The 25,511-nt window shown below is 44.2% G+C and overlaps 1 protein-coding gene across 13 annotated transcripts in view; it reads right to left on the bottom strand.

Moving 5' to 3' along the window:
• Positions 1-423: 423 nt before the first annotated feature.
• The window catches only part of RAB9A (RAB9A, member RAS oncogene family), a 48,014-nt gene continuing 22,926 nt past the window's right edge, over positions 424-25,511 (bottom strand). For 2 of the 13 annotated variants that reach the window (XM_036016918.1, XM_036016919.1), the window contains 3 exons: positions 21,234-21,275; positions 6,098-6,191; positions 429-1,521 (listed from right to left, as the gene is read on the bottom strand). In XM_036016918.1, the coding sequence (XP_035872811.1) occupies positions 885-1,490 (606 nt within the window). In that variant the 5' untranslated portion in view covers positions 1,491-1,521; positions 6,098-6,191; positions 21,234-21,275 and the 3' untranslated portion in view covers positions 429-884. Of the gene's footprint in view, positions 1,522-1,799; positions 1,982-3,116; positions 3,192-4,823; positions 5,011-6,097; positions 6,192-14,164; positions 14,287-14,616; positions 14,693-21,233; positions 21,276-22,810; positions 22,987-25,511 lie in introns of those variants that run through there. The other 11 variants (XM_036016916.1, XM_036016923.1, XM_036016917.1 and 8 more) reach the window with 11 other exon arrangements.

Raw genomic sequence — 25,511 nt, 5'->3', positions numbered from 1 at the left:
GCCATTCCATAGCCGGGTCCCATCTTCACTGACACATGGTCTCGACACTGATTTGCCTCTGGAGGATGGAATCAGCATGAATGTGCAGCACGTGTACTTGACCCACAAGAGACCACGGTTTGACTTATCAGTAAGACTGGTCATTGCAGCAAGATGGAAAATCTTGAGAGCAAATCACTACACAATGTTCAGTGGAAGAGAAGACACTAAATACATACAAGACCACATAGTCTTCTATTACCTTCACACAAAACCCAACCCTCCCCGTTTTCTCTGAGAATGCTAAAATTGCCTTCGGGGGCTGGGGGAGGGGGCGTGGTGAACGTGTGGCACACAAATGACAGCGATTACTGGTGGGATTGATTCTGACATGTGGAACAGAAATGTGCACACAATTTCGAAGAGAATGAAGAAGTAACTCACTGCAGTGCAAATTCATTCAATTTTAATCTTTAATATCTAACATTATTGCTTTAGGAAACTTTTACCCCCAAACCAGGAATAGAATGCTAATTACATAAAAATATACATATATAAAAAGTAGTTCTCCATTTTCCCAGGAAAAGAGCAATATTTCTAGAATATTCAAGTGTTTTGTTTTAATTGTAATTAAAGTCTTGGTCATCTATTAGCACTGTAACTTACATATTTAAATTAAATGTTATTAGACAACCGTTACAATTTATAAATGTAAGATGCCATTACTGAGTAAATAGGTTCTTCTGCGAGTGGTGTGTCCCTTCCCCCACCCAATCACGAAGCAGCAATGATTAGTTTAATTTTATGAGTAGATGATCCACTGCTGCGAATGCTAATTCTCTTCTCCCCCCGTGTTTATTTGCGTGTATGTGTGAGTTGGTTAGGATGACGGGGCGGCCTAATGATCAACAGCAGGAGGAGCTAGCCTTGGGCTTTCGGTGCAGGCTGACGGTGTCTGTCTGAATCAGGTGGTCTGACCGATCCTCCATGGCGAGCACTCTTCGAACTGCTTCCTCAAAGGCCGCTGCGACATTTGTGGCATCTTTTGCACTTGTCTCAAAGTAAGGGTAGTCGCCGTTGTCCCTGCACCAGGCTTGGGCTTCTTCTGTAGACACCTGCCGTTCGCTTATGTCGATCTTGTTGCCCAAAATCACAAAAGGAAAGCTTTCGGGCTCTTTTACATCTGCGTAGTATATGAACTCTTTCTTCCAGTTACTCAAGTTCTGGAAGCTCTGAGAATCATCGACGCTAAAGGTGAGCAGGCAGCAGTCAGAACCTCTGTAAAAGGGCGTCCTCAGGCTTCGGAATCTCTCTTGACCAGCCGTGTCCCAAATCTGCATGGTAACAAAATGTCCATCTACCTCCAACTCTTTATTTAAAAACTCCACACCTATGGTATGGAAGAGCTGAGCATCAAACTTGTTAGTCACGTATCTGTTCATTAGGGAACTCTTTCCAACTCCACCATCTCCGAGGAGAATCACTTTAAAAAGTGATGATTTTCCTGCCATTATTAATCTCAAGATCTTTGACTTCAGAGCCCTGTAAAATAAAAAGGTACCATTACATTCCCTTTGACCTGTACTCTGCTCTACAGGAGTCTATGCGTGTCGGCATTTAAGGGGAATAAACACAAAGCCCTGATGACTTTCTGCACAGAGACAGCCTAACAGTGAGAGCTGCCGTTTAGGGAGCACCCCACCCCGCAGCAGGCACGGTCCGCCATCGCCCCCTCCTCTGCATCTCAGCTCACGGAAGCTGGCACTTAAGGCCGCGTCTGACCCCAAGCACCTTGCTCTCAACCATTTCTCTCTCCTCACAAAAAAGCCCTGCCACCATTTGTTAGAGACGCAGTAGGAGGCTGAAGCGGGCAAGTCTCTGTGACAACTTCAAACAGCCCTTTGGTGACACAGTGACAGTGTTCCCCGACGGCTTTCCCCTCCTGCCAGGGGTTTTGTCAAGGACACCCGCTTCTTCTCTTCCAGTGCTATCACCATAGGAGCTGGTAACCGGGAGACCAGAGACAGAAGCTGACTGATTTGGCAGTGAACAAAAATAAGCCAAACGCTGAGTAAATGAACTCTATTCTCTTCATTAGGAACACTACTTGGAGTTTGCCAACATTGTATGTCAGTAGCAATGGGATTTTTATATTTTATTTTTTAATTTTTATATTGACTTTAGAGAGAGAGAGGAAGGGAGGGAGAGAAAGAAAAGGGAGAGGGAGAGAGAAAGAAACATCAATCTGTTGTTCCACTGATTTACGCATTTGTTGGTTGAATCTTGTGTGCGCCCTGACGAAGGATCCAACTCGCAGCGTTGGTGTATCAGGACGATGCTCTCACCAACTGAGCTACCCAGCCGGGGCGTGGGATTTTTAATGTAATACTGTAATACAGCACATTCTCCCCACCAGACTCATCTGGGCAGTGCCAGCTTAACGAGTGCGAGCCTGTGCTGTTGCTTGTGAGTTCCGAGGGGGAAGCAAGTACACCTTAAATGAAAACACGGTGCTACACGTACCCCTCAGGGGAAACCGTGGGGCAGGACTAAATACTGTCCTACACTGCAGGCACCAGCCCTGCCGGAGGGACTTCAGCTGCCCATTTATAGACAGACGGCTGCTTCTAAGTGTTGTTCCTATTTAAGCTCCTGTTTTAATTCTTTATTATGGAATATTTCAAACATATATAAAATCTCTGAGTAATCATAATAATATAATGATGCCCCATGGACCCTAAACCTACCTTCACCCATTATCAACTTATGGCAAATCCTATTTCCTCCTTAACTCCCAATTCTCCCTTCTCCCCAGTTACTTTGAATCACATTGTATCACTTAATCTAGAAATATGTCAATCATAAGGGGTTTTAGCATATTAAAGGTCGTGAGAGAAGACAGGTTTCCCATTAGCACTAACAGAACCTGCGGCAGTGTCGACCACGCCCTTGACCAGCAGTGTCCGGCCGACAGCAGCCACCAGCCACACGTGGCTGCGGGGCACTTGGCATAGGGCTGCAGGGAGTGAGGGACGGAATTCTAAAACGTATTTAACTTGAACTCAATTGAATAGCCATGTTTAGAGGGCCAACAGCTATATTTGACAGCACAGCTCCAGAACAAAAACGGTAATTACCTTGAACATGAGAGTAGATGTTATGAATCCCTCAATGGGAAGGTAATAAAGACACGAACAACAGCTGTGGTGTTACTAGGATGAATGTGCAGAATCACTGCAGTAAACATTATCTGACTATCTCCTGGTTATATGCAAATGTGACCCAGTGTAATGTAATTGAACACTTCCTATAACGTGCAAAGATTGTGTATTTCCAAATACATGCTATACTGTTCTGGTAAAACCTGTAGCAACTTGTCCCTGACTCCTACTGGCTCTTTTCAATTGCTACTATAGTAATTACCACTAATGATTAGTACAATTTAAATTGGTCAGCAAAAGCACTTAGGGTGCACACCTCTTGGAGAGTTCTGACTGCCAATGGATCACTCGGCCCGAAGCCCAGCTAAATGTTAAAGAGGACACTGCAACAGTCTCAAGCCTTTTCATTTCCTGCCTTATATAACAAGGTACTAAACAGGTTCCTTTGTTTAATTCTTTGCGATCTTACCTAAATAACTTCATCTAACAGAAAAAGGAGAAACAAAAGCAAGAGAGCACACCGACTACTCTGACTTAGGGGAAGGAGCTGTTGAATGCCCCCTCCTTAACATTCTGCAGTAGTCCTCCACAGATGCAAGTCCAAGTCCGGCTTCTGAGGCAAGGCACTTGGCCCTGCTCCCCGTTCTCGGCTTCCGTCCTTCGGAAAAGCACGGGCAGAGGCAGATGAAATTCAACTCCACCCGCTCAGCGCGCGTGCACACTTTCCCTTGCCTTCGCCCTGGCACGGACTGTTCCTCTGCCGGCGATCCCACCCCGCTGCGCCTGACTCGCCGCTAACTGACCGCCAGGCCCGCAGAGCTGCTCGGCGTGGGCATCGCCAACACTGGGAACGGTTCCCAGTGGCGCCATCCCAAGGCTGCTCCTTCCATACAACGTTCACGATATGTGACCACAAAAGGGCCAGGTTGCACGACACATGTGCGTAATTCTAGCCCATTCATGTATGGACTAGATACAGGTATCTAGATACACATCCATGTGCATGTATGGACTGGGATACAATTCATGCATCCCAGTGTTTTAATAGGTCTATAACTGCCTTACCAGATATCAAGTTTCATTGGACAGCACTGAACTGTTAGGTTCTGTACATCAAATTATAAACCAGAGTTTGCAATCCAACAACCTCCCCTCAGATGACTGGCTGCATATGTCTACCAAATACAGTGTTCGAAGTTCCTTGGGATTTGTCATTTATGACTTCCTTATGGCACACTGATGGTTCTTTTCTTTTTTTCATGATGTGGGATGTCCTAGCTTGTGACATGACGCTGACCGACCAAATTTGCAGAATGCCAGACTCACACACCAGGAATCAGGGCACAATGCTCACATTTCCCACCTCAAATGTGGGGCCTTCCAGATATCCTATTTGGGAGTATGTTGGCACTGACTGAAACAACAAATATACAAACACCTCTCTGATTCTAACTACAGTATTGTATAAAAACATACATGGTGATGTAATTGTATAAACCATCTCATTTCCCAATGACATCTCACAAAAAGTAGTTTCATGCAATCTATACATTAACCATAATCAGTTTACAGACATTTAAAATGTTTCCTTTTTCTTTTGTGAAAATAATAAAATCCTTCAAAACTTCTTTAGTATAAGCTGAATGAATAAAAATATCCTGCTATGTTATTTTCTGAACTTACCTTACAATATAATGTCAAGTCTTTTATAATCCACAGTTTGGAATGATTGCCCAAATGCAACAATCTTCACCAAGGTTAAACTACAATTTTAGCAATTCAACTACATTCTATAAGGAAATCTGAATAAGAAAAGCATACTACATAGGTCATAAACCTGACCTTAATTGTTCAGTTCAAGTATCATCATCTGCAAAGAAAAAATTAGAAAGCTCAGCTCAGCAATGTACAATCTGTTTTCATAATTTTAAGAGTAAACACAAGAATTAAAATGTGAAAGATGTGACTTCCCATTAGCAGCTAAATTGTTTTTGTTTTAAAGATTTTATTTATTAATTTTTAAATAGAGGGGAAGGGAGGGAGAAAGGAGAGAAACATCCATGTGTGGTTGCCTCTTGCACGCCCCCTGCTGGGGACCTGGCCCACAACCAGGCATGTGCCTTGAGACTGGGAATCAAACCAGCGACCCCTTGGTTTGCAGGCCGGTGCTCAATCCACTGAACCACTCCAGCCAAGGCTAAATTCTTGTTTTTTTGTAAGATTTCATTTATTTTTTGAGAAAGGGGAAGGGAAGGAGAAAGAGAAGAACAGAAACATTGATATAAGAGAGAAACATCGATCAGTTGCCTCTCACACGCACCCTGACCAGGGACTAAACCCGCAATCCAGGCACGTGCCCTGACTAGGAATCAAACCAGCAGCCTTTTGCTTTGCAGAATGATGCCCAACCAACTGAGCCGCACCAGTCAGGGCTACATTTTTAATTTAAAGGGGAAATTACACCTGAAAGCTGCCCATGACCTTTTTCAGCGTAAAACTCCTGGACTCAAATACTACACTTTAATCATTGTTTTTTTCTAGTATTTTAGTTGCCTATTCTTCTTTTCCAAGTTTCACTCAGACAGCTATAAAATTTTGTTAGGATGAAATGTAAAATATTTCATTCACTCTTCGACATTTGCCCACATTTTTAGTGGCTTAGAATAATCATATTCCAGAGAATAAACTAATGCTAACACAAAGAAGGAAAAAGGAAGGGCCACATGAGGGAAGGGCCCCAATTGGATACAGGAGAAGTCGGGCTAAGGCAGCAAAGTGTGTCATGAAGCTTCTTTCTGGACAGCCAAGGCCAAGGTGAAAACTTTCTGGTGAACCAAATAAAAGCCACTATCAGAAAAGAGAATTGGTTCCTGGTGTCGAAGGCCAAGAACACTGACCCACGGGCAATCTACTTGACATCCCGAAGCTCACGGGACAAGGGTGTCAACAGTACCTACCTCTCAAACTTTTGGAAAGATTTACTCCAGATGCAGACAACGAGGAGAGAGATTCAGCACTGTGCCAGGCTCATCCTAGGAGTGCAGGAAGTTTCTGTGGAATGAATACAGGAAGAAGTCTTTACTGGCGGTATGACAGGAAGGTTTCTTTTATGACCATGTCTTCAGTCAAATTTCAGTGCGAGTTCTGGGTGGAACAAATGAGAGGATCATGCAGGCAGACAGGGGGAGCCAAAGGCTCCCAGCCCTAGACATGAAATTCAATGGGGACGTTTCCCTGGCGCTAGAGCACCAGACTCTCTCCATCTAAACCAATGACTTCAAGCCCCTTGCCCCTCCTTACAGTAAAGGGCATTTTTGTGGGACTTACCTGTAGCAGTTCTTAACTTATCAATTCAATCAATGAGAAACATGAGATTCCAAAGCCTCGATATTTTGGAGTTAAGGATAAAATAGTAGTAATAATACAGGCACACCTCAGAGGTATGGAGGGTTCAGTTTCAGACCATCGCAATAAAGTGAATGTCATAACAGATCAAGTAACGTGAATTTGGGGGGTTTCCCAGTGCATACAAATCACGTTTACACTGTTCTGTAGTATATTAAGTGTGCAGTAGCATTATGTCTAAAAAACCAATGGACATACCTTAATTTAAAAATACTTTATTGCTAAAAAGTGCTAACCATTTCCTGAGCCTTCAGCGAGTCACACTCTTTTTGCTAATGGTTGCCACAAACCTTCAATTTGTACAAAACTGCACTATCTTCAGAGCACAATAAAGCACAGCACAATAAAATGAGGTGTGCCCGCGGTAACAGCGACGCCAACCCTGACTAAGCCCTAAGAGCCACTTACTCTGCTTCGGTGCACTCACTCCTCACAAGTCTCTCTTCATCCCCACACTGCGGATGAGGATGCTGACTCAGAGAAGTGGCGCACCTTGCTCAGTCAGACAGCTAGTAAAAGGTGGAAATGACTTAAAAAAAAGTGGCACACTTCTCTAAACCCCAGCACTTAGCCCACGAGGCTCAGGTCCTTGGCATTTATTTCTGAGGGTTTTCCTGTTGCTGTCGAGGGTACAATGAAAACAAGCAGTTGCAATGGTAAGTCTTTCAACGGTTCACTTTATTTCAAGATCCGCACAAAATGAAGTTAACCAGACAGCAGGCAATCCATTGGTATGTAGCATAAAGCACATCTGAGTGTACCTAAGTTTTATTAGAGTTTTGATAGCTTAAACATGTTTTAAATGAAACGTCAAGCAAATGTTTGTAGAACTCTATAAAGTATCACCCCAGAGGTGGGGAAGCAGTTTTCAACAAGCACTCAGAGAGTGCTTACTGTGTGCCAGACACTGAGGATGGAAGCCACACCCCGTCGCAGTGCCTACTGTGCGCCAGGTGCTGAGGATGCAAGCCCATACCCAGGCTCAGGGGACTGGTAGAGGAGGAGGTGATGATCCACACCCAAAGCCATGGCATTACAACTGTGGGGAGTCTTACAAATGAGAGTCTGTACTTGGTATAAAATACAACAATTCTCATTTAATCCAAAACCAAAGAACTACCTCCACAGTACAGGGGATTCTACCCGGCACCTCCCTTGGTGACAGATGCAATGTGTAAACCTGCCCCTCGTCCGAGCATCTCAGGAGTATCCCAGAGCTGTGTGTGATCCCACCCATAGGGGGACAGTGTCGGTTTCCTACACCACAATTCTGTGACGTAGCCAGCTACTTCATCTGCCACTCGGCCAAAGAAAAAGCGGTAACTTCCAATGCAGGAGGGAAACTGGCTGTGTTCAACAGTATTAGTGAGAGACTGTACACCCCTTTCCAGTGTAGGCTGTCCCCAAAGCAATGTCTCCATGATCACTTTCACCGCACGCAGACTTAGAACACAGCCTTTTACCAAGGTCTGCTTCCCTATAGGTGGATCCGACCCGGGGAAAATGGGTTTGACTATAAGCTGAGCTCAGTGGCAGAAGAAAACTGTGAAAAGAGGGGAGGGAGCCAGAACCAGGAAGAGGGGCCAGCCCAGGCCAAGGTCCTGCCAAGGCAGCCTGGCATGCACTGGGCGAGTCCAGGGTAGGCCCAAGCACCTGGAGTCCAGAGAGAGAGGGAAGTTCTGTGTGGATGGGACTGAAGGGAGGCCTGGAGCAGGCAGGGCCTTAGAAGCCAAGGAAGGATTTCTGGAAATGACCTAAATGTCTATATGGGGACACGGGAGTATAGAAATATACTGTTGAGTGATAAAACCAAGTAGCAGGCACGCCGTGATCACAACATGTAAACGCTTACAGATTTATATTGAAGTCCTCGAGAAAACATAAAGTAATCAAAACCAAGTTCAATTTTCAAAGTTGTGATTTGGTGGCAACGTCATACTTTTTTTTTTTTTAAATAGTGACCCAGTTTTTCTTTTTAAGATTTTATTTATTTATTTTTAGAGAGGGAAGGGAGGGAGAAAGAGAGAGAGAGAAACATCAATGTGCGGTTACTGGGGGTCATGGCCTGCAACCCAGGCATGTACCCTGGCTGGGAATTGAACCTGCAACACTTTGGTTCGCAGCCTGCGCACAATCCACTGAGCTATGCCAGCCAGGAGTACGTCATACTTTTTTTTTTTTAAATATCGAAACTGTATGAAAATGGATCAATATCTTCATTTTCAGTTAAAGTCTAGCTTGACTGAATGCTGCAATGAAGTGAAATGGAAATCTTTTAAAGATTATTTATTTATTTATTTATTTTTAGAGAGAGGGGAAAGGTGGGAGAAAAGGAGGGAGAAAGAAAGGGAGAGAAACATGGATGTGTGAGAGAAACATCAGTTGGTTGCCTCTCACACGCCCCCTACTGGGGACCTGGCCCACAACCCAGGCATGTGCCCTGACCGGAATTCAAACCAGAGACCTTTTGGTCAATGGGCTGATGCCAACCAGCCATACCAGTCAGGGCAAAATCATCTTCTTTTAAATTTTCTTCAAATGCTGCTATGCACCAGACCTCAGGAACAACTGTTTCCTAAACTTTTCTACAACTCTGATTATATTAAAAATAACTCGATATGACACCAAAAATACAAGCAACAAAACAAAAAGTAAATTGATTAAACTTCATCAAAATTAAAAACTTTTGTGCTTAAAAGAACACTACCAAGAAAGTGAAAAGACAACACATAGAATAGGAGAAAATATTTGGAAACCAAGTATCTGATAAGGTACTTGTATCCAGAATATATAAAGAACTCTTACAACTAAGCAATAAAAAAAATATAAATAGCCTGCCCTGGCTGGTGTGGGCAGTGGACTGAGTGCCGGCCTGCGAACTGAAAGGTTACAGGTTCAATTCCCAGGTTGCGGGCCCGGTCCCCAGATGGAGGCATGCAAGAGGCAACCAGTCAGTGTTTCTCCAGCCCATCAATGTTCCTCTCCCTCTCTTTCTCCCTCCCTCCCTCCCTCCTTCCCCTCTCTCTAAAAATAAAGAAAATCTTTAAAAGTAAATAAAAAATAAATGAATAACCCAACTTAAAAATTAGCAAAAAATGGCCAGCATCAATAGCCAGTAGAGAAATGCAAATAAAAACTTCGGGACATCACTTCACACCCGCTACGATGTCTAGAAATCAAAAAGGCAGATCACAACAAGTGTTGAAAAGGTTGTGGAGAAACTGTAGCCCTCATACACTGCTGATGGGAATGTAAAATGATGCGATGATAATGAAGAACAGCCTGGTGGCTGTTCATAGAGTTACCATATGCCCCAGCAACTCCTCTCTTAGGCATATACCTAAGAGATTGCAGACATACACCCACATAAAAACTTATTTGTGAATGTCTACAGCAGCACTATTCATAATAGTCCCAAGGCAGAAGCAACCCAAATGTCCAACAACTGATAAATGGATGAGGCATATCTATACAATGTGAGATTAACTGGCCATAAAAAGGGATGAAGTACTGACCCTACAACATGGATGAACCTGAACACATTACAATAAGTGAAAGAAGCCAGACACAGAAGGCCGCATACATAATTCAATTTGTATGAAATGTTCACGATAGGGAAATCCACAGACAGAAAGCAGATCTGCGGTTTCAGGGCATGTCGGGGCAGGGGGACATAAACAGGGAGCGACTGCTAACGCGTACAGAGTTTCTTTTGGGGGGAAGGTGAAAATATTCTGGAATTAGAGAGTGGGGGCAGCTGCACAATTTCGTGAATACACTGAAAACCACTGAATTGTGTATGAGGTCTGTCTGAGAAGAGACCAACCACTGTTACCATAACACGAAACACTTGCGCAACACTGAGGCGGTCAAGGAGAGGGGACTGGAATGCACATATGTGAACAGTGACAACCTCACTGTACCAGTCACTGAGTAGAGCAACAAACCGGCATCAGATTTTGCATTAAGCTTGAACATTCCTCTGTGGAAACTATTTGGATCATTCTGAAGGTTGCAGCTATGGGCGCCTGGTGGTTGGCAGCTCATCACAGCAATGAGCCTGCTCACGTATCACATTCTGTGCAGTTTTTTTTGGCAAAAACATCAAATGACCCAGGTGACTCAGCCTCCTACAGCCCAGATTTGGCACCCTACGACATCTGGCTTCTCCCAAAACTAAAATCACCTTTGAAAGGGAAGAGATTTCAGACCGTCAATGAGATTCAGGAAAAGACGACATGGGCAGCTGATGGGGATTGGGAGAGCTGTGTGAGGTCCCAAGGTGCCAACTTTGAAAGGGACTGAGGCGTCATTGTCCTATGTACCATGTTTCTTGTACCTTTTATCTTCTTCGATAATATCTCCATTTTTCATATTACATGGCTGGATACCTTCTGGACAGACCTCGTATACTAGAAAGATGAAGTTTATGGTGAGTTAGATATATGTATGGATATAGATATATTTATGGATACACACATATATGGCCTAAGGTCTTATTAGCAAAAAGACCCTAAAATTAGATTTACACAGAGCCACAAATAATCTCCTTGTCCCTGCAGCACTGTCCTTTTACATAAACCAGTTACAAGCATAACAGATACTATTTTAGGATTACAGTACCAAGTGCTGGCACCAACACACCTGTGTGGCACATGCTCATCTCAATGGGAACCTGGGTAAGTAGGTCACTGGCAGGAAGGAAAATGAACCATGTTTTCAGCAGATACCTCAAAACTAAAGATAAAAAGAGCCTTGTATGTCAACCCTTCCCCTTTCATAATACTACTTTTCCAACTCTTCTATTGTGGACTTTTATCTTGCACTATCAATTGTTTATGGATAGTTTATTGGTAGTAGCCTTTTGTCTGGCCTGCCTCAGACCCCTTGCTGGTTTCCAGAGCCATATACCACAATAAACCAAGAGGGAGTCAGACCCAAGCATGGAGAAATCTTTAACAGGAATGTTTAGTTAAAGATAGACATTTTGCCCTGGCTGGTGTGGCTCAGTGGACTGAGCACTGGCCTGTGAATCAAAGGGTCGCCAGTTTGATTCCCAGTCAAGACACACGCCTAGGTTGCAGGCCAGGTCCCCAGCAGGGGGCGCATGAGAGGCAACCACACATTGATGTTTTCCCTTTTCCCTCCCTTCCCCTCTGTCTAAAAATAAATAAATCTTTTTTTAAAAGATAAGACATTTTTACTGGTCATAGATCTAATTGTCTCCATTCTTACAGAGAGCTAAACCCATTTATTTCATTATTTTTATGATACAGGATTTTGAGCATGGCATTCGAAGAGCTATCCAACCTCACTTACAAGCCTGTCGCAATTATATCCCTACAAGTCACCATCCCCAAACCTATCACAGGCATTTACTGTCTTGCCTTTGATCAGGCCCTTATCTTGGCACGGGACACCCCGCCCTATGCCTGGACAGCTATGAAAACCCTAGTCCTCCAAAGGCCTAGCTTAGATCCCTCACCCAAGAAGCCTGTGCCTCCTCCCCTGCCGAATCTTTCTCTTTGCCCTAATCATTTCCACCTCTGTTGCAGCTCTCATTCACTTACGCTCCAACACCAGTCAGTCGTGTATGAGTCTGTTCAACTCCCTGGGAAGGACACACAACACGTAATGCCACCATTCGTTTCTTCTTTTATTGTTCTGCAACATCTTCCACCGAGCTTTACATATGGTGAGGTACCAAAGAAGTGCTAAACTGAGAGGAAAGTAAATGACTTCCTCCTTTATTCTTGTTATTCTATTTTTATTTTTCCACTTGTACTTTCCATACTTACAATTCTTTGTTTCTCTGATCAATCAGTTCTTCCCCCACTCTATTTTTGAGGTCTATTAAAATGTGTGGGAAGAGACAAAAAAAATCAATTCTTACTTGCAAGTCTAATAAGGAAAGCACTTTAAAATAAACACTACTGACTGCAACAGGGAGCTGGTGGTTGAAAACAAAAACGACAACATTCCTCTAACAAGCAGCCTAAGGGAGAACAGGCTGGGTTTGTAGACTGCTTTTCTCAAAATTTCAGATTTTGAAACACGTACTCTGTGGCCCCTGACTAGTTCTTACTTCTAAACACTTAAATTGAATTTATCACTCCTGGTATAAATTTAGAAACAGATTTTTTTTCAAAATCAGGCATTCCTTTTACATTCACCCTGAGTGTCCTAGTCAGAGGCATACTGCTAATTTCGTTTCACAGCTTAAGAAACTGAGGCTCAGAGAAACTAACCAAGGAAGTAAAAATGTGGATAATCTCTCAATGATTTCACTTTTCACTGGAACCGTACTTATTTCCTTATAATATGTTAATATAGGTATGTCTCTCTTAGCCTAATTAGTTCCACTCTTTGTTTCTAAGTCTTTCTGATTGTCCTGCTGAAATATATGGGCAAGAAGCAAGTCAAGGAAGTCAGTAAGTCTACCTCTACTACAAGAAGTTGGCCGGGGACGGGGTGGGGGAAGAAGAATTAAACAAAATACTATTGGAATAGACCAACTTGGAGGCACAGCCTGACAGATGACATAAATTATCTGGAGGATCACTGAGCAGTACCTCACAGAGACAGCTAGAGAAGGAAAAAACTGAAAGCAAACCACACATCACATCACAGCAGCTCAACCTACAATATTTAAAGAACTCATTCCATTATGTTTCTTTTGTGAAGATGAGTCATATGATTAAACTTTTGGGAAATACATGCTCACAATTTTGCTTAAAACAAGGCATGTCTGTAGCTGTGTTTACTAACTAATCATTAACAGTTGTGGAGAGAGTAGGACAGACAAGAGGAAAAAACAGACTTGGTTAATTAAGGAACTGTTGTGTTGGCTGAAAAGCTCGTTTAGTTTTTTCCATATGAGGGCTTTAGTAGTGCTTAGTTGTCTTTGACTTCATTTGAAAGTTGTCTTAGATTGTATTGTGACAGCTGCCATATCAGCGAGCATTTAAAAAAAAAAAACTTATCAAAGTTGGTGAATTTTTGTGCAACCATTTTAATATTGAAGATGGAAGAGAACATGCAACATTTTGGGCATATTATGCTTTATTATTTCAAGAAAGGTAACAACACACCTGAAACCCAAAAAAGATTTGTGCAGTGTGTGGAGAAGGTGCTGTGACTGATTGAATGTGTCAAAAGTGGTTTGCAAAGTTTCTTGGTACTACTAACATTTTGGCCAAACACTTCTTTGCTGTGGGGCTGTCTTCTGCACTGGAAGATGTTTAGCAGCACCCCTGGCCCCTACCCACTAGACGCCAATAGTGGGGGATAGCCGACATACTCAAAATATCCAAGTCAATACAGTTATTGGTGAAAATGAAAAATGTGTCTTTTATTTTACAGAGAAAAACCACATGGACTTTTTGGCCAACCCAATAAATCTTAAACTATCCTGAAAACAAAGACCAGCAATATCGGACAGCGTTGATGGAAACATTCTATAGCTGTGCTGTCCAGTACGGTCTCCACTAACCTCACGTGGTCACAGAGCACGTGAAATGTGGCTGGCCCAACTGAGGATCTGAGGTTTTCATTTTGTTTCATTTCAGTTAGTTTAAATTTATATTGGTACATGAGTACATATTGGACAGTGTACATACACAGTGTGCTTAAGTGGAAGTCCACAAAGGAGCTGCAGGGGATAAATGCACCGAGAACCACATGTGAAATGAGGATGAGTTATGGATGGAAGCATGTGAGCTTCAGCTTTTCTCTGGAAAGAATACAAAAGGTTTCATCAGATTCTTAAAGGAATCTGGACCTCCAAGAAATGGTCAATACATGTCTGCGCCATTCGTATATTACGTGTGATCCATTTGTGTAGTTCATAACACTCTCAAAACTTTCTTCTTTACTTGGCATCACTATTTCCTATTCTCTCCCCCAGTCATGAGACTTTATTAATATTACAACCATGAGCTGTGATGGTTCAGTGAACAGACTCAAGGCAACTGCTAACCCTGGGAATAAAGATGTTTTGTTCTCTGTTGTGTTTAATGGGGTCCTTAAAAGAAGCAAGCGTGACGATATCTACCTGTAATAAGACACTTACCTATAAAAGGCACTTAAAATGTTTGTCCATAAAGAAAAGAGTTGGGTTGTTTAATGTATCACTTCGGGGGGCACAACTAAAACGCAAAAAAAAAAAAAAAAAAAAAAAAACAGATGAAGATCACAATATAGGAATATAGTACTGGGAATTAGGCTGTTATTTCAGGAAGAATGCATCGTAAAAGAAATGACTCCGAATACACATGTTAGAACACTAATTAAACATGATCTGCTGTAACTTAAGGAAACATTGCTTCTGCCTCCTCTCAAGTTGGATAAGAAACTAGATGTCTTTAATTTGGAGCAGAAAAGTGTAAGGGCTGGAGAAGCTCCAAATAAATTCAGGAAAAAGTTAGTATACGAGCACTGCCCTCAAGGCACAAAGCCAGAGCAAAGTGGAACTTCTTGGCTGTTAGAGAAATTAAGTAAGTGGAAATTTCCCAAGACATATTTCAAGAGGACAGCTCTTATGTCTGGCATATAGGACTCAGCTAGATTAAAGGTTCCTATTCTGCAGAAAAGTTGTCACCAGGTCACAATGAGAACACAAGAGTGGCTTTCCAAAAAGGTCACTTCATCCCACTTCTCTAACAACGACGCCTGCCTGCCCCCATCTAAGGTAATGAAGCTGACTTTGCTTACAAAAAGCTTTCCAACCCTGAACTTCCTGTGTCATCACTACCCATTTCGCATCTACGGCTCATCAACCCTCTACTCTGCTCCCTACACAGAGGCTCCCAACTTCATTCCCCGACTCCTACTATATACGCAGAAGTCATCAAACAACTCCTAATGGCCAATCCAAAGGCTTCTCCTCAGGCCTCAGCCAAATGGCTTAAGGCATATGTACCCGCAAAGTGAATAAAGAGAAAAGTGCTTCTCTTAGGACTTCACAGTGTATGCTTCTAGAAACACCCTCACGGTTACCCAGCGTCCTCACCGGAGGCCCACCTGTTAGACAGTCAATTCTCCCAGATGTAGTAGCCAGTGCCTGGATGTACATGACATAAAATCTCAAAAGGGTACGGCGGCATTTTTTGTTAGTTTGGTTTTTTAGAAGGAAACTAGGATTTTATTGTGAAATCATCATAGATGGAAAATTAAATTGAATATTTATTCTGTCCATTTTATTTAAAAATAATCTTACCTTTTTTGGGGGGGGGGTACCATGTATTTCAACTCCCTGTGTAGTGAAAGTAAAGAAACCCGTAATTTTGGGCTTGTTTTATTTTAAATTTTATCGTTGAATTCAAGACCCCACCATAAAATGCATTGCCAACAACCACATCCCACGCCCCTAAGCAAGCATTTTTTTTAAAACGAATAAGGCAATAAGTTGGAGGCCCAACTGGGACAGACTCTTGCAAAGTATCACACCTCTAGCTGGAGGCATAAGACGTTCCAGTCTTAGCCAGACTCGGCCACAGCGCAGCAGTGACCTTGAAAATGCTTCCTACTTAATCGTCCATAAAACTACCCTTGACAATAAGTTCCACCTTCTCTCCCTTTCACCCCCTTAGCTCTCTGCAACCAGGCGGCTCCCTCTTCTAACACGCTCTTAAGGTTGGTATACGGCAAGGTGGAAGCCCTTTCGTCTTCCCAAACCATATCTCCCTGGGATATAAAAACCAGTGCTTTCTAAACTAAATCTACCTCCGCCCTCCCACCCCCTGGGGGCCAGGCAAGAATTCCAACCCCTTTTATAATGTGTTCCCCCTGGTACTCTGACAGCACTGAAGTTCAACATCTCTAAAGCCAAGCTAATAATTGTCCCCATTTCCAAAATCTCTTGCTTAAAAAAACATCTCTTTCTTCTTCTGTCTTACCCACTTTATTCACCACACAAGAAATGCGTCCACCTCCCTAACCCATTGCTATTGTCGTTTGCTCACATAACAAATGCTATGGCGGGAATATCACGAGCTGCTGCTGTTTACTAAAATCTGCTAGGCATATAGCGCCTTCAAATCACCTGCAAGTTGGACATTCTCACCCATGTTTTACAGATCACTCAATGCAAGTGCACAAAGATTAAACAACTTCTCCCAGCCTACACAGGGCAGGTCAAACAGGCGTTACCTTCACTCCCAGCAAACGACAGAAAGGACTACAAAATGCACAAATCCAAAAAGGACTGCAAGAAGGAACTACGGATGACAGACAGCAACAAAACTGAGAAAATGGAAAATAAATGGGCCACTGGAGACAAACTGAAGAGACCAGGAAGCCTAGTGCACTTCTTGACACTTACTGAGACAGGCCAGCCAGGGCTGAATGGAAGCGCAACGTTTTCCCCAAAAGGCCGGAGACTCCGTGAGCACCCCTCTGCACCCAGAGGCCCCTCTCTCCACCAGCTCTACCTCCTAAAGAAGCGTGAGCAGCAGAACATGGGAATGAAACACTATGGACAATGAGGGAGCGGGGATCAAGGGGCAGTCTGTACAGAAAATGGAGACAGGGCAGGCTGCTCCAGATTTCTGAGGAAGCACAGAGGTACTGGACATTTTGCAGGACACCATGCAAACTGGCACTTGAAGTAGTTCACAGTTTCAACATGAAGTCGTACTACATTCCTTTCAATGACATCATACCTTTGCAAAGCTGGTTTTCCAGGGCTGGTGTGATAAAAACTCAAGTACTGTGCAAATATTAGTGTGGAATAGGATATGAGGGTGACAGCTCTTTGCTCCAAAACAACTATTTATGAAATTTTATTTAAAAGGTCAGGCCACACTTGCCCTGACCAGCGTGGCCCAGTTGGTCAGGCATCATCCCACACAACAAAGGGTCACCACTCAATTCCTGGTCAGGGCACATGCCTGAGTTGTGGGTTTGGTCCCTGGACGGGGCGCATGTGAAGAGGCAACTGATAGATGTTTCTCCCTCTCCTTCTCCCTCCCTCCCCCTCTCTCTAAAGATAAGTAAATAAAATCTTTTTTTAAAAAGATTTACTTATTTATTTATCTTTAGAGAGAGACGGGAGGGAGAAAGAGAGACAGAGAGAGAGAGAAACATCAATGTGCAGTTGCTGGGGGCCGTGGCCTGCAACCCAGTCATGTGCCCTGACTGGGAATCGAACCTGTGACACTTTGGTTCACAGCCCGCGCTCCATCCACTGAGCTACGCCAGCCAGGGCTCAGTTTTTTAAAAAACACAAAAATATGAACTTTTAATTAAAATACCCTTTTTCTTTTTTTTTAATATTTTATTTATTTATTTTTAGAGAGAGAAGGGAGGGAGAAAGAGAGACAGAGAGAGAGAGAGAAACATCAATGTGCAGTTGCTGGGGGCCGTGGCCTGCAACCCAGGCATGTGCCCTGACTGGGAATCGAACCTGCAACACTTTGGTTCGCAGCCCGCGCTCAATCCACTGAGCTACACCAGCCAGGGCGTGAATAAAATCTTTTAAAATAGATAAATAAACAAATCCAGAGAGTGTTCTCCATTTACCAATATCTGGTCCTCAGTGTTTCTGGTGTTCTGTTATGACTTCCAACTAAACCACACTCGTATTTTTAGGCACGTTCATCTAATCGCTGCTGACTGCACAAGCCTGAACCAGGAAAGACTAGAGCAGTCGCCTTACAGCATACACAGCTCAGTGACTTCTAACTCTTTTGAGCCTGTTAAATCATTTAAATGCTCCTGCATTAGAGTTTTACATAGCAAGTTCCAGAAACAGAAATCTGTAAGGTTTTTTTTTTCCAGGCTTCTCTCACACTGATAACACAACCACTCTGATGAGAACTAACCCCAAAACTACCTTAGCCTCTGAACCCCAAAACTTAACACGATGCACACGAATTTCTAATTAAAGCAGTTCGGTTTACACTAAACAGTTCAGTTCGTTGGTGTACACTGCTCTGCTACCCGTCACACTTGGATAATGAATGTGGCCACGGAGTGAATGCATCACGCTGTGCCGTACTGCTTCTCCACCCCTTGTCAAACAATGCCATACATTTGTGAGGCACCAGGCCTGGGACAAACGTGAAGTCTGTGTCCAGACTCTCCATGATAAATAAAACGAGCCAGGTTCAGTAAAGCCTCGACTGTGCTTCCAAAATGTACAGCTGTCTCCCTCCACCGCCAGCTGATCTCACTGTTACCTTACTTACATTCATTTCCATCTCATCATCCTCTCCATGTTCATGATTGGCAACAGCATTGCAAAACCTGGGCCCACCATGGTCAAAAACAAAAGGTAATGGGACAATGCAGACTGTGGACATCCCAGAGCTCAAGTTCACAACGTGCAGGGTATCGAGATTCACTTTGGGAAACAGAGCTCTCCCCCAGGTTGTGGTATGAGACGAAGTGCCCCCAGGCTCCCGCCTTGCCTTCCCAGCACAAAGCAGCCAGGCCTCCCTCCAGCTACACACCTGAGTGGGACGTGTCCCCCCTCAGGTATTCTGACCTTTGCATCAGAGCTTTCCAAACTCCCTGAGGCATTTTGTGAGTTTACCCTTCCCCCTGCCAAAAAAAAAAAATTCTGTAATAAATATTCTCTGTTGACAACCTACTTAATCATATGCCCTATTTTCTTTTCCCTGGTTTGCACTAACAAATTTATTACCTAGCTAGCTTGCGAGACACATTTCAAACACAAACACAGTTCCATTTGGCTGATTTTTTTTCCCTGCTGCTTAACTAGCAAACTGCCTGGAGCAGAACTCCTTGGAAACCAATAATCTGATGTCTCTAACTTGGTCTCCTGTAATCTCATAAAGAGAAACGTGGTGACCTCATTTGGCCAGAGCAGCAAGCCAACTATAGAGATTGAGCAAGACTCCTCGGAGGCCAGTGGATGTCCTTCCTGCACCAACTCCTGTTGATCCTTTCCAGAATAGAGCCCCTCCAGTAAGGAAAGAAACACAGATTTCTTTGTTAGACACCATGAGATAGCAATCGTTTCAGATGTATAATTTAGCAACCGCTCTCACCCCACGGCAGACAGCTCCTGATGAGAAATCTATTCTTTGGCAAAGAACACACTGTTCATCAGCATGAGTCAAAAAGCACAGCTCCCCACGAAAGATGCCGTGTTGACTGTGTGACTAACAAACACTTTCAAAGAGCCCGCCCATCTTGACTCCTGCTCTCAATCACTCCTGAAGTTGACCTAAAAGTCACGCCTGCCCCCAGAATAAAGCAGTACATAGATTGAAGTGCCTAGTCTCAGATGGGCATGGTGAAAACAGGCTAGAAATTGCAAGAAAAGAAAATGACCTTGGGGTCATTCTTTTTAAAAATATTTTCATCATTTATGTCTTGATTTCCATGATAAAAATGCATGCAGAACTATTGTCTACTGAGGCTAAATTTCAGAATTTTTACGCTCAACAATAATGGCTATGCGATTTGATTCCTGTAAATATTCACATGTGGTCAACCCACAAATCTATCAAAAACACATTAACTTTTCCTCGCACAGTAAATACCGTGATACAGGTATATGTGTGTGCGTGTGCACCTATCATGTTTGGGGTTTTTTTAATGACATCTGGCCTCTGACCTTGGGCAGCCCAGGCAATAAATTTTGTTCTAGGACGAGTCAGAACCCGATCTTATGATCGTGATTATACTGTAAGCTCCTGACTGCCCTTCATATCGGCAGTTCCTTTCTATCAGTGCACAGCATGCTACTCGGAAAATGCTTGTTGGTAGTTGAAATAATAGAAACCTAACGCCTTAAGTTTACTTCTACAGATCTGAATTGGCTCTCGAGTTCCTTTGGCCACTTTTGCCTTAAAAAAAAAAAATGGATTCTGTAGCCCTGACCAATGTGGTTCAGGTGGTTGCACATCATCCCACAAAGCAGAAGGTCACTGGCTCAATTCCTGGTCAGGACACATGCCTGGGTTGCAGGTCCGGTCCCTCGTACAAGAGGCAGCTGATGGATGTTTCTCTCCCTCTCTTTCTCCCTCCCTTTCCCTCTCTGTGAAAATAAAATAAAATCTTTGAAAAAATGGATTCTGTTATTAGAAATTATTTGCTCTCCCCATAATCTTTCAAATGAGTAAGTATGTCTCTCAGTCAAAGGAAATCTCTTCAAGTTCTCAAATTTCTCCCTTGCTATTTCTTAAAATGCTAAGGGGGTATCCTAAATAGGAAAGTGCTGTTGCGTTTGAAGAACGGACAGAAGTCCTGCAACATGAGCTCTAAAGTTACAGACCCCTGCGCTAGTGACGATTTGGGCCAGATAACTCACTCTCTCTCTCTCTTGTGGGGCCCGCCCTGCACATCGTAGGATATTGGGCAGCCCCCCTGGCCTCTACCCACTAGATGCCAGCAGCACCCACTCCCAGGTGTGAACCCAAAATGCCTGCAGACGTTATCCAAGTCCCAGCTTGAGAATACCACCGTCAACTCCTGCAGGTGTGCTTTGCATCCTGGCTCCACCCTGTGTGATCAGTGGAAACAGACCTAACCCCCCAAGGCCCCGGCAAATGGCTCACCTGTAGAATGGAGTCAATAACAAGGAAGTGCTATGACAATTAAATGAAATGATGCATGTACAGGATTTACGCACACACACAACATCCAGCGCCAGCCAGAGAGGCTGCCCACGAAGTGAGGGGAGGCTAAAATGTAACTTCTAAGACCACAGGGACTTACCTTCAGGCCTCTAGAGCAGTGTAGCACAGGTGGAAGAAGTGCCTGGGAAAGAAACGAAAAGAGAGATTGGAAAAGGAGCAGCAGTACTTAAGTATTTCCCTAATTTCCCTAAACAACCCCGTTGGAACCAAGGCCAAAGATGTTCCAGTTAATTCTCATGGTCCCCTTTAACCTCACAAATGATACACCGAAACTATCCCCACGTGACAAAACTCTCCAAAATAAATGAATCACTAAGCCAGAAACTTTTATAGTGCAAGCAAGAGCAATTTACTACAATGGGTACACAAAAATACTGTAAGCACCAGACTGCCATACCACTGTCTCAGATTTGCAAATCTAAATAAGATACTGAGAGTTCTAGAGAAGTAGCGATAACTTCAACAGAAGCTTCTAAACGAGAACCTAAGAATAGTCTTCTTAAAAGTCTGCGAGTCAAGAGTGCTGGGTTTCCTTCATCATTACGGTTTAGCGCCACGAACTGGTTTTTTGAGATTACAGGCAATTTAGGGATTTTTCCATTACCACTGTGGTAGAGACTGAAAGACAAGTAAAAACAAAATTTTTTTTTAATTTTTAAAAATATGTTTATTGATTTGAGAGAGGCAGGAAAGGAGGGAGAGGAACGTCGATGTGAGAGAGAAACATGGATCGGTTGCCTCCCAGACGCACCCCCCCTCCACCCAGGGAATCAAATCGACAACCTTTTAGTACACTGGAGGACGCTCCAACCAACTGAGCCACACCGGCAGGGGCAATTATTACTTTTTTCATTTTCCAAAAGCAATCAAATTACATCTATTTGCTTTCATCGGGGCTCTGAGATCCTATTAAACGATGGGTCACGTGACAATTTGGAAACTAGCAAGAAAGTCATTCCTCAAAAGAACCGTGGTCACGGGATGTGTCATCACTTAAAGAAACAAAACCAATACCTCCACCACGATTTGGTCGGCACTCAAAATTCTCATCGTGCCTCTTTACACACTAAAGTTGGAAGAACGCAGGGAACACGACTCGGAAACCTTAGCCAGTCTGAACCAGATAACACTCCAAACCGCCCCAGCCCCAAGATTGGCTTTACATTCCAAATTCCTCACCCGGGGGGGGGGGGGGGTCACGACGCTTCGCAAGGGTTCACCTAGGGAGCACGGGACGAGTCGCCAGCGTCCACTCGCGCGCCAGCGCCTCTGCTTTCTCCGCACGAGCCGCTCGGGATCGGGCTTGGTTTGGGTGGGCTGGGGCGTGTGGGTGCGCGTCCCCAGCGGCTGGGGGGCAGGCTGGTGTACGAGTGCGTCCCCGCGGGTTGCGTGTGCCTCTCCCCCCGGGTGTGTGGGTGTGGGAACCCGTCTTTCCCGCTGCGTCAGTCGGGACGAGGCAGGGGGCGAGAAGCCGGCGCCCTCTCGGCGCGGCAAGTGCCCCGCGCGCAGGCCCCGCGCGCGTCGCCCACCCCGGCCGCAGGAGGCCCAGACCGCGCTGGCGGCCCACGCGAGCTCGGACACTGATGACACCCACCCGGCCCCGGGCCCCGGGCCCCGGCCCCCGGCCCCCCGCGAGGGAGCCCGCGCCCCGCTCACCTCCCGGCCGCACGGAGGATGTCCGCGAGCTCCGGCCTGGCCTGTCCCGGGGCAACGAGGAGAGCGACACCGTCGGAGACGGGCAGGCTGGACGCCGCGGCGAGAGCGCTACCCGAGACTGACTCCCGTGGCTCCCGCCCAGCGCTGAGAGAACAACATGGCGACGGGGATGGGCGGGGCCCGGGGAGGACGGGGTGGGGCCGGGCGGTGGGGGCGGGGCCTGAAGTCGGGACCTTGAAGTTGCCGTTTGTCCCCCCGCCTCGCACATTCCTGGACTGCCTTGTCTCCCTAAATCAAAGTATTTTTTCGGGTAGCTCCTCGTGTCCCGCGTTCCATAGGACAGCGCAGGACAAAATGGTTATCTTTAAAAATTTGCATCACATACGAATTAACAGATCGCACAAGCACCATCACGGGATGTTGTGTATTCGACGAGAAAGAGAATGCGCCAAGAACAAATGGGTAGACGACAAAAGAAAATAGCTGCGATACTCTGGAATAACAGGAATCAGATATAAATGCTTTCTTATTCTTGTTAATATACTGCCTCTGTCATCTCTAAATATAAAGCAGTAGTGGGAAAAGGCGTTGAGGAAACTTCTTAATTCCTCCCTTTGTGTACGGAGTTGACCGCGTGCATCTTAACCATGCAAGGAGTCTGTTGGGGCTTTTAGTGACCTCTCAATATATTTTGTAGGGCGGATTTCGTTTGCTTCTTTCCCAGGAGAAATCTCTCACTTTTATGATTTGCTGGGTTATCATTAAATAATCTCTGGCTCTTCAGGGAGTCATTTTCAGGCAGTGAATTCAATGTAGTCTTTTCATTCAGCACTGGGAAGGTAATGTTTGAGTTTCTCACAAGTAGTAAAGACAGTTTTAGAATACCTGTGAAAACGAGGCATGTAAAAAAAGCTTGAGTTCTAGTTTCAGTTTATTTATTTTTAATTTATATTTATATTTGTTTAGTTTCAGTTTAAATGAATATTTCTTTTATAGAAAAAAAAACTATTTTTTATCCATGCAGGATATTTTCCCGAGAAAATATGAGTAAAGGTTTATAAAATTCAAATCTGTTGAAAATAGGCAGGGGGAAGAGATATTCATAAATACATAATCATTAAATCTACACAAAACATATAAAATCATTGCAGTTAACTTTCAAAAGAAGAACTATAGAGAGTCATGTACTTTGCATTTCTTTCAACAAGCCATGCACAGGGTCAGTCACTAAGGAAATGCTACCTGAAAATCATGTATCAGAACCATAATCAAGGATCGATGGAACAGGAATTTATCTCTGCAACTGCTAATGCTAACCAGCTGTTAACAAGTGCCCTTATGAAAGTATCGTGTCTTGGCCTAAAGCAAGCATTGAAAAACCCAAGAGTTTTCTTTTTCTTTTTTAAAGATTGTATTTATTTATTTTTAGAGAGGGAAGGGAGGGAGAGAGGGAGAGAGGGAGAGAGAGAGAGAGAGAGAGAGAGAGAGAGAGAGACATCCATGTGCGGTTGCTGGGGGTCATGGCCTGCAACCCAGGCATGTGCCCTGACTGGGAATCAAACCTGTGACACTTTGGTTTGCAGCCCGAGCTCAGTCCACTGAGCTATGCCAGCCAGGGCGAAAAACCCAAGAGTCTTCAAAAAAGGGTTCTAAGCAGGTCCTACAAGTGATTCTTAGGCTTTTCTGAAATGTAGGTGGAGCATGCAACATATCTTGGGTGTACTTTATAGTCAGGACCTAAAGAAAGACTAATGAAAGTTATTTTTTCTGAAATAACTATTACTTGGACACTAGCCAACTGACACAAGAATATTCATTTTTTACCAGGCCCCCCTACTTAGGGCACAGCCCTTCCCATGGCAGAGACTCCTGGCTTCCAACTCTGCCTTCTTACCCACACCAGGTGGTGGGGGCCAACGGGCCACGAGGGCCAGAGCGAGGCTGGGTTGTTCCTGGAAACTGGCTTAGCTTCCAGGGCCCCCTCAGTGGGTCGGGGATAGGAAATCGGGTGTGGGGGATTCCTTGCCCACTGCCATGTGAGTTCTGCTGGGAGGATGGCCAACCGTGGACCTCAGGCTAGAGTGGGGCAGCCTGGGAACCCGGCCGGGGGGTGAGGCAGGAGAGGAACTGGAGAGCAACTCCAAGGGGGACTCCCCTGAGCCCTGCGCCGCCCAGACGGGGGCAGTAATATTAAATAATCCAAGAATATCCAAAATCTAAAATACTCTTAGCCAATGTCATTAATAGCTTGCTTCAGATGACAGTGGAATCTAAATCCTTGCAGCCTTTCCTGGAAGGCAACACTTTATTTTTCATACTTGCGCTGCGCTGCTTGGAACTCTTACGTGTGATCTTCAAATGCTAGAAAAGCTCAGTATTATTCAACAGAAACTTTCAAAAATCGAGAATAAAGCCCTGGCTGGTGTAGCTCAGTGAATTGAGCGCGGACTGCGAACCAAAGTGTCGCAGGTTCAATTCCCAGCCAGGGCACATGCCTGGGTTACAGGCCATGACTCCCAGCAACCGCACATTGATGTTTCTCTCTTTCTCCCTCCCTCCCCTCTCTAAAAATAAATAAATAAATCTTTTTTTAAAAAAAGTGGAATTTAAAAAAAAAGAATAAGAAGCTCTTTGAACTTTTTACAATTCATCTGGTGCTTCAGGAAATATTGGGTTGGCCAAAAAGTCCATTATGTTTTTC

This window comes from Phyllostomus discolor, chromosome X (assembly GCF_004126475.2).
Source record: "Phyllostomus discolor isolate MPI-MPIP mPhyDis1 chromosome X, mPhyDis1.pri.v3, whole genome shotgun sequence".
NCBI lineage: Eukaryota > Metazoa > Chordata > Mammalia > Chiroptera > Phyllostomidae > Phyllostomus > Phyllostomus discolor.
Note: the sequence above shows the minus strand (reverse complement) of the source record. Positions and strands in the feature narration are given on the sequence as shown.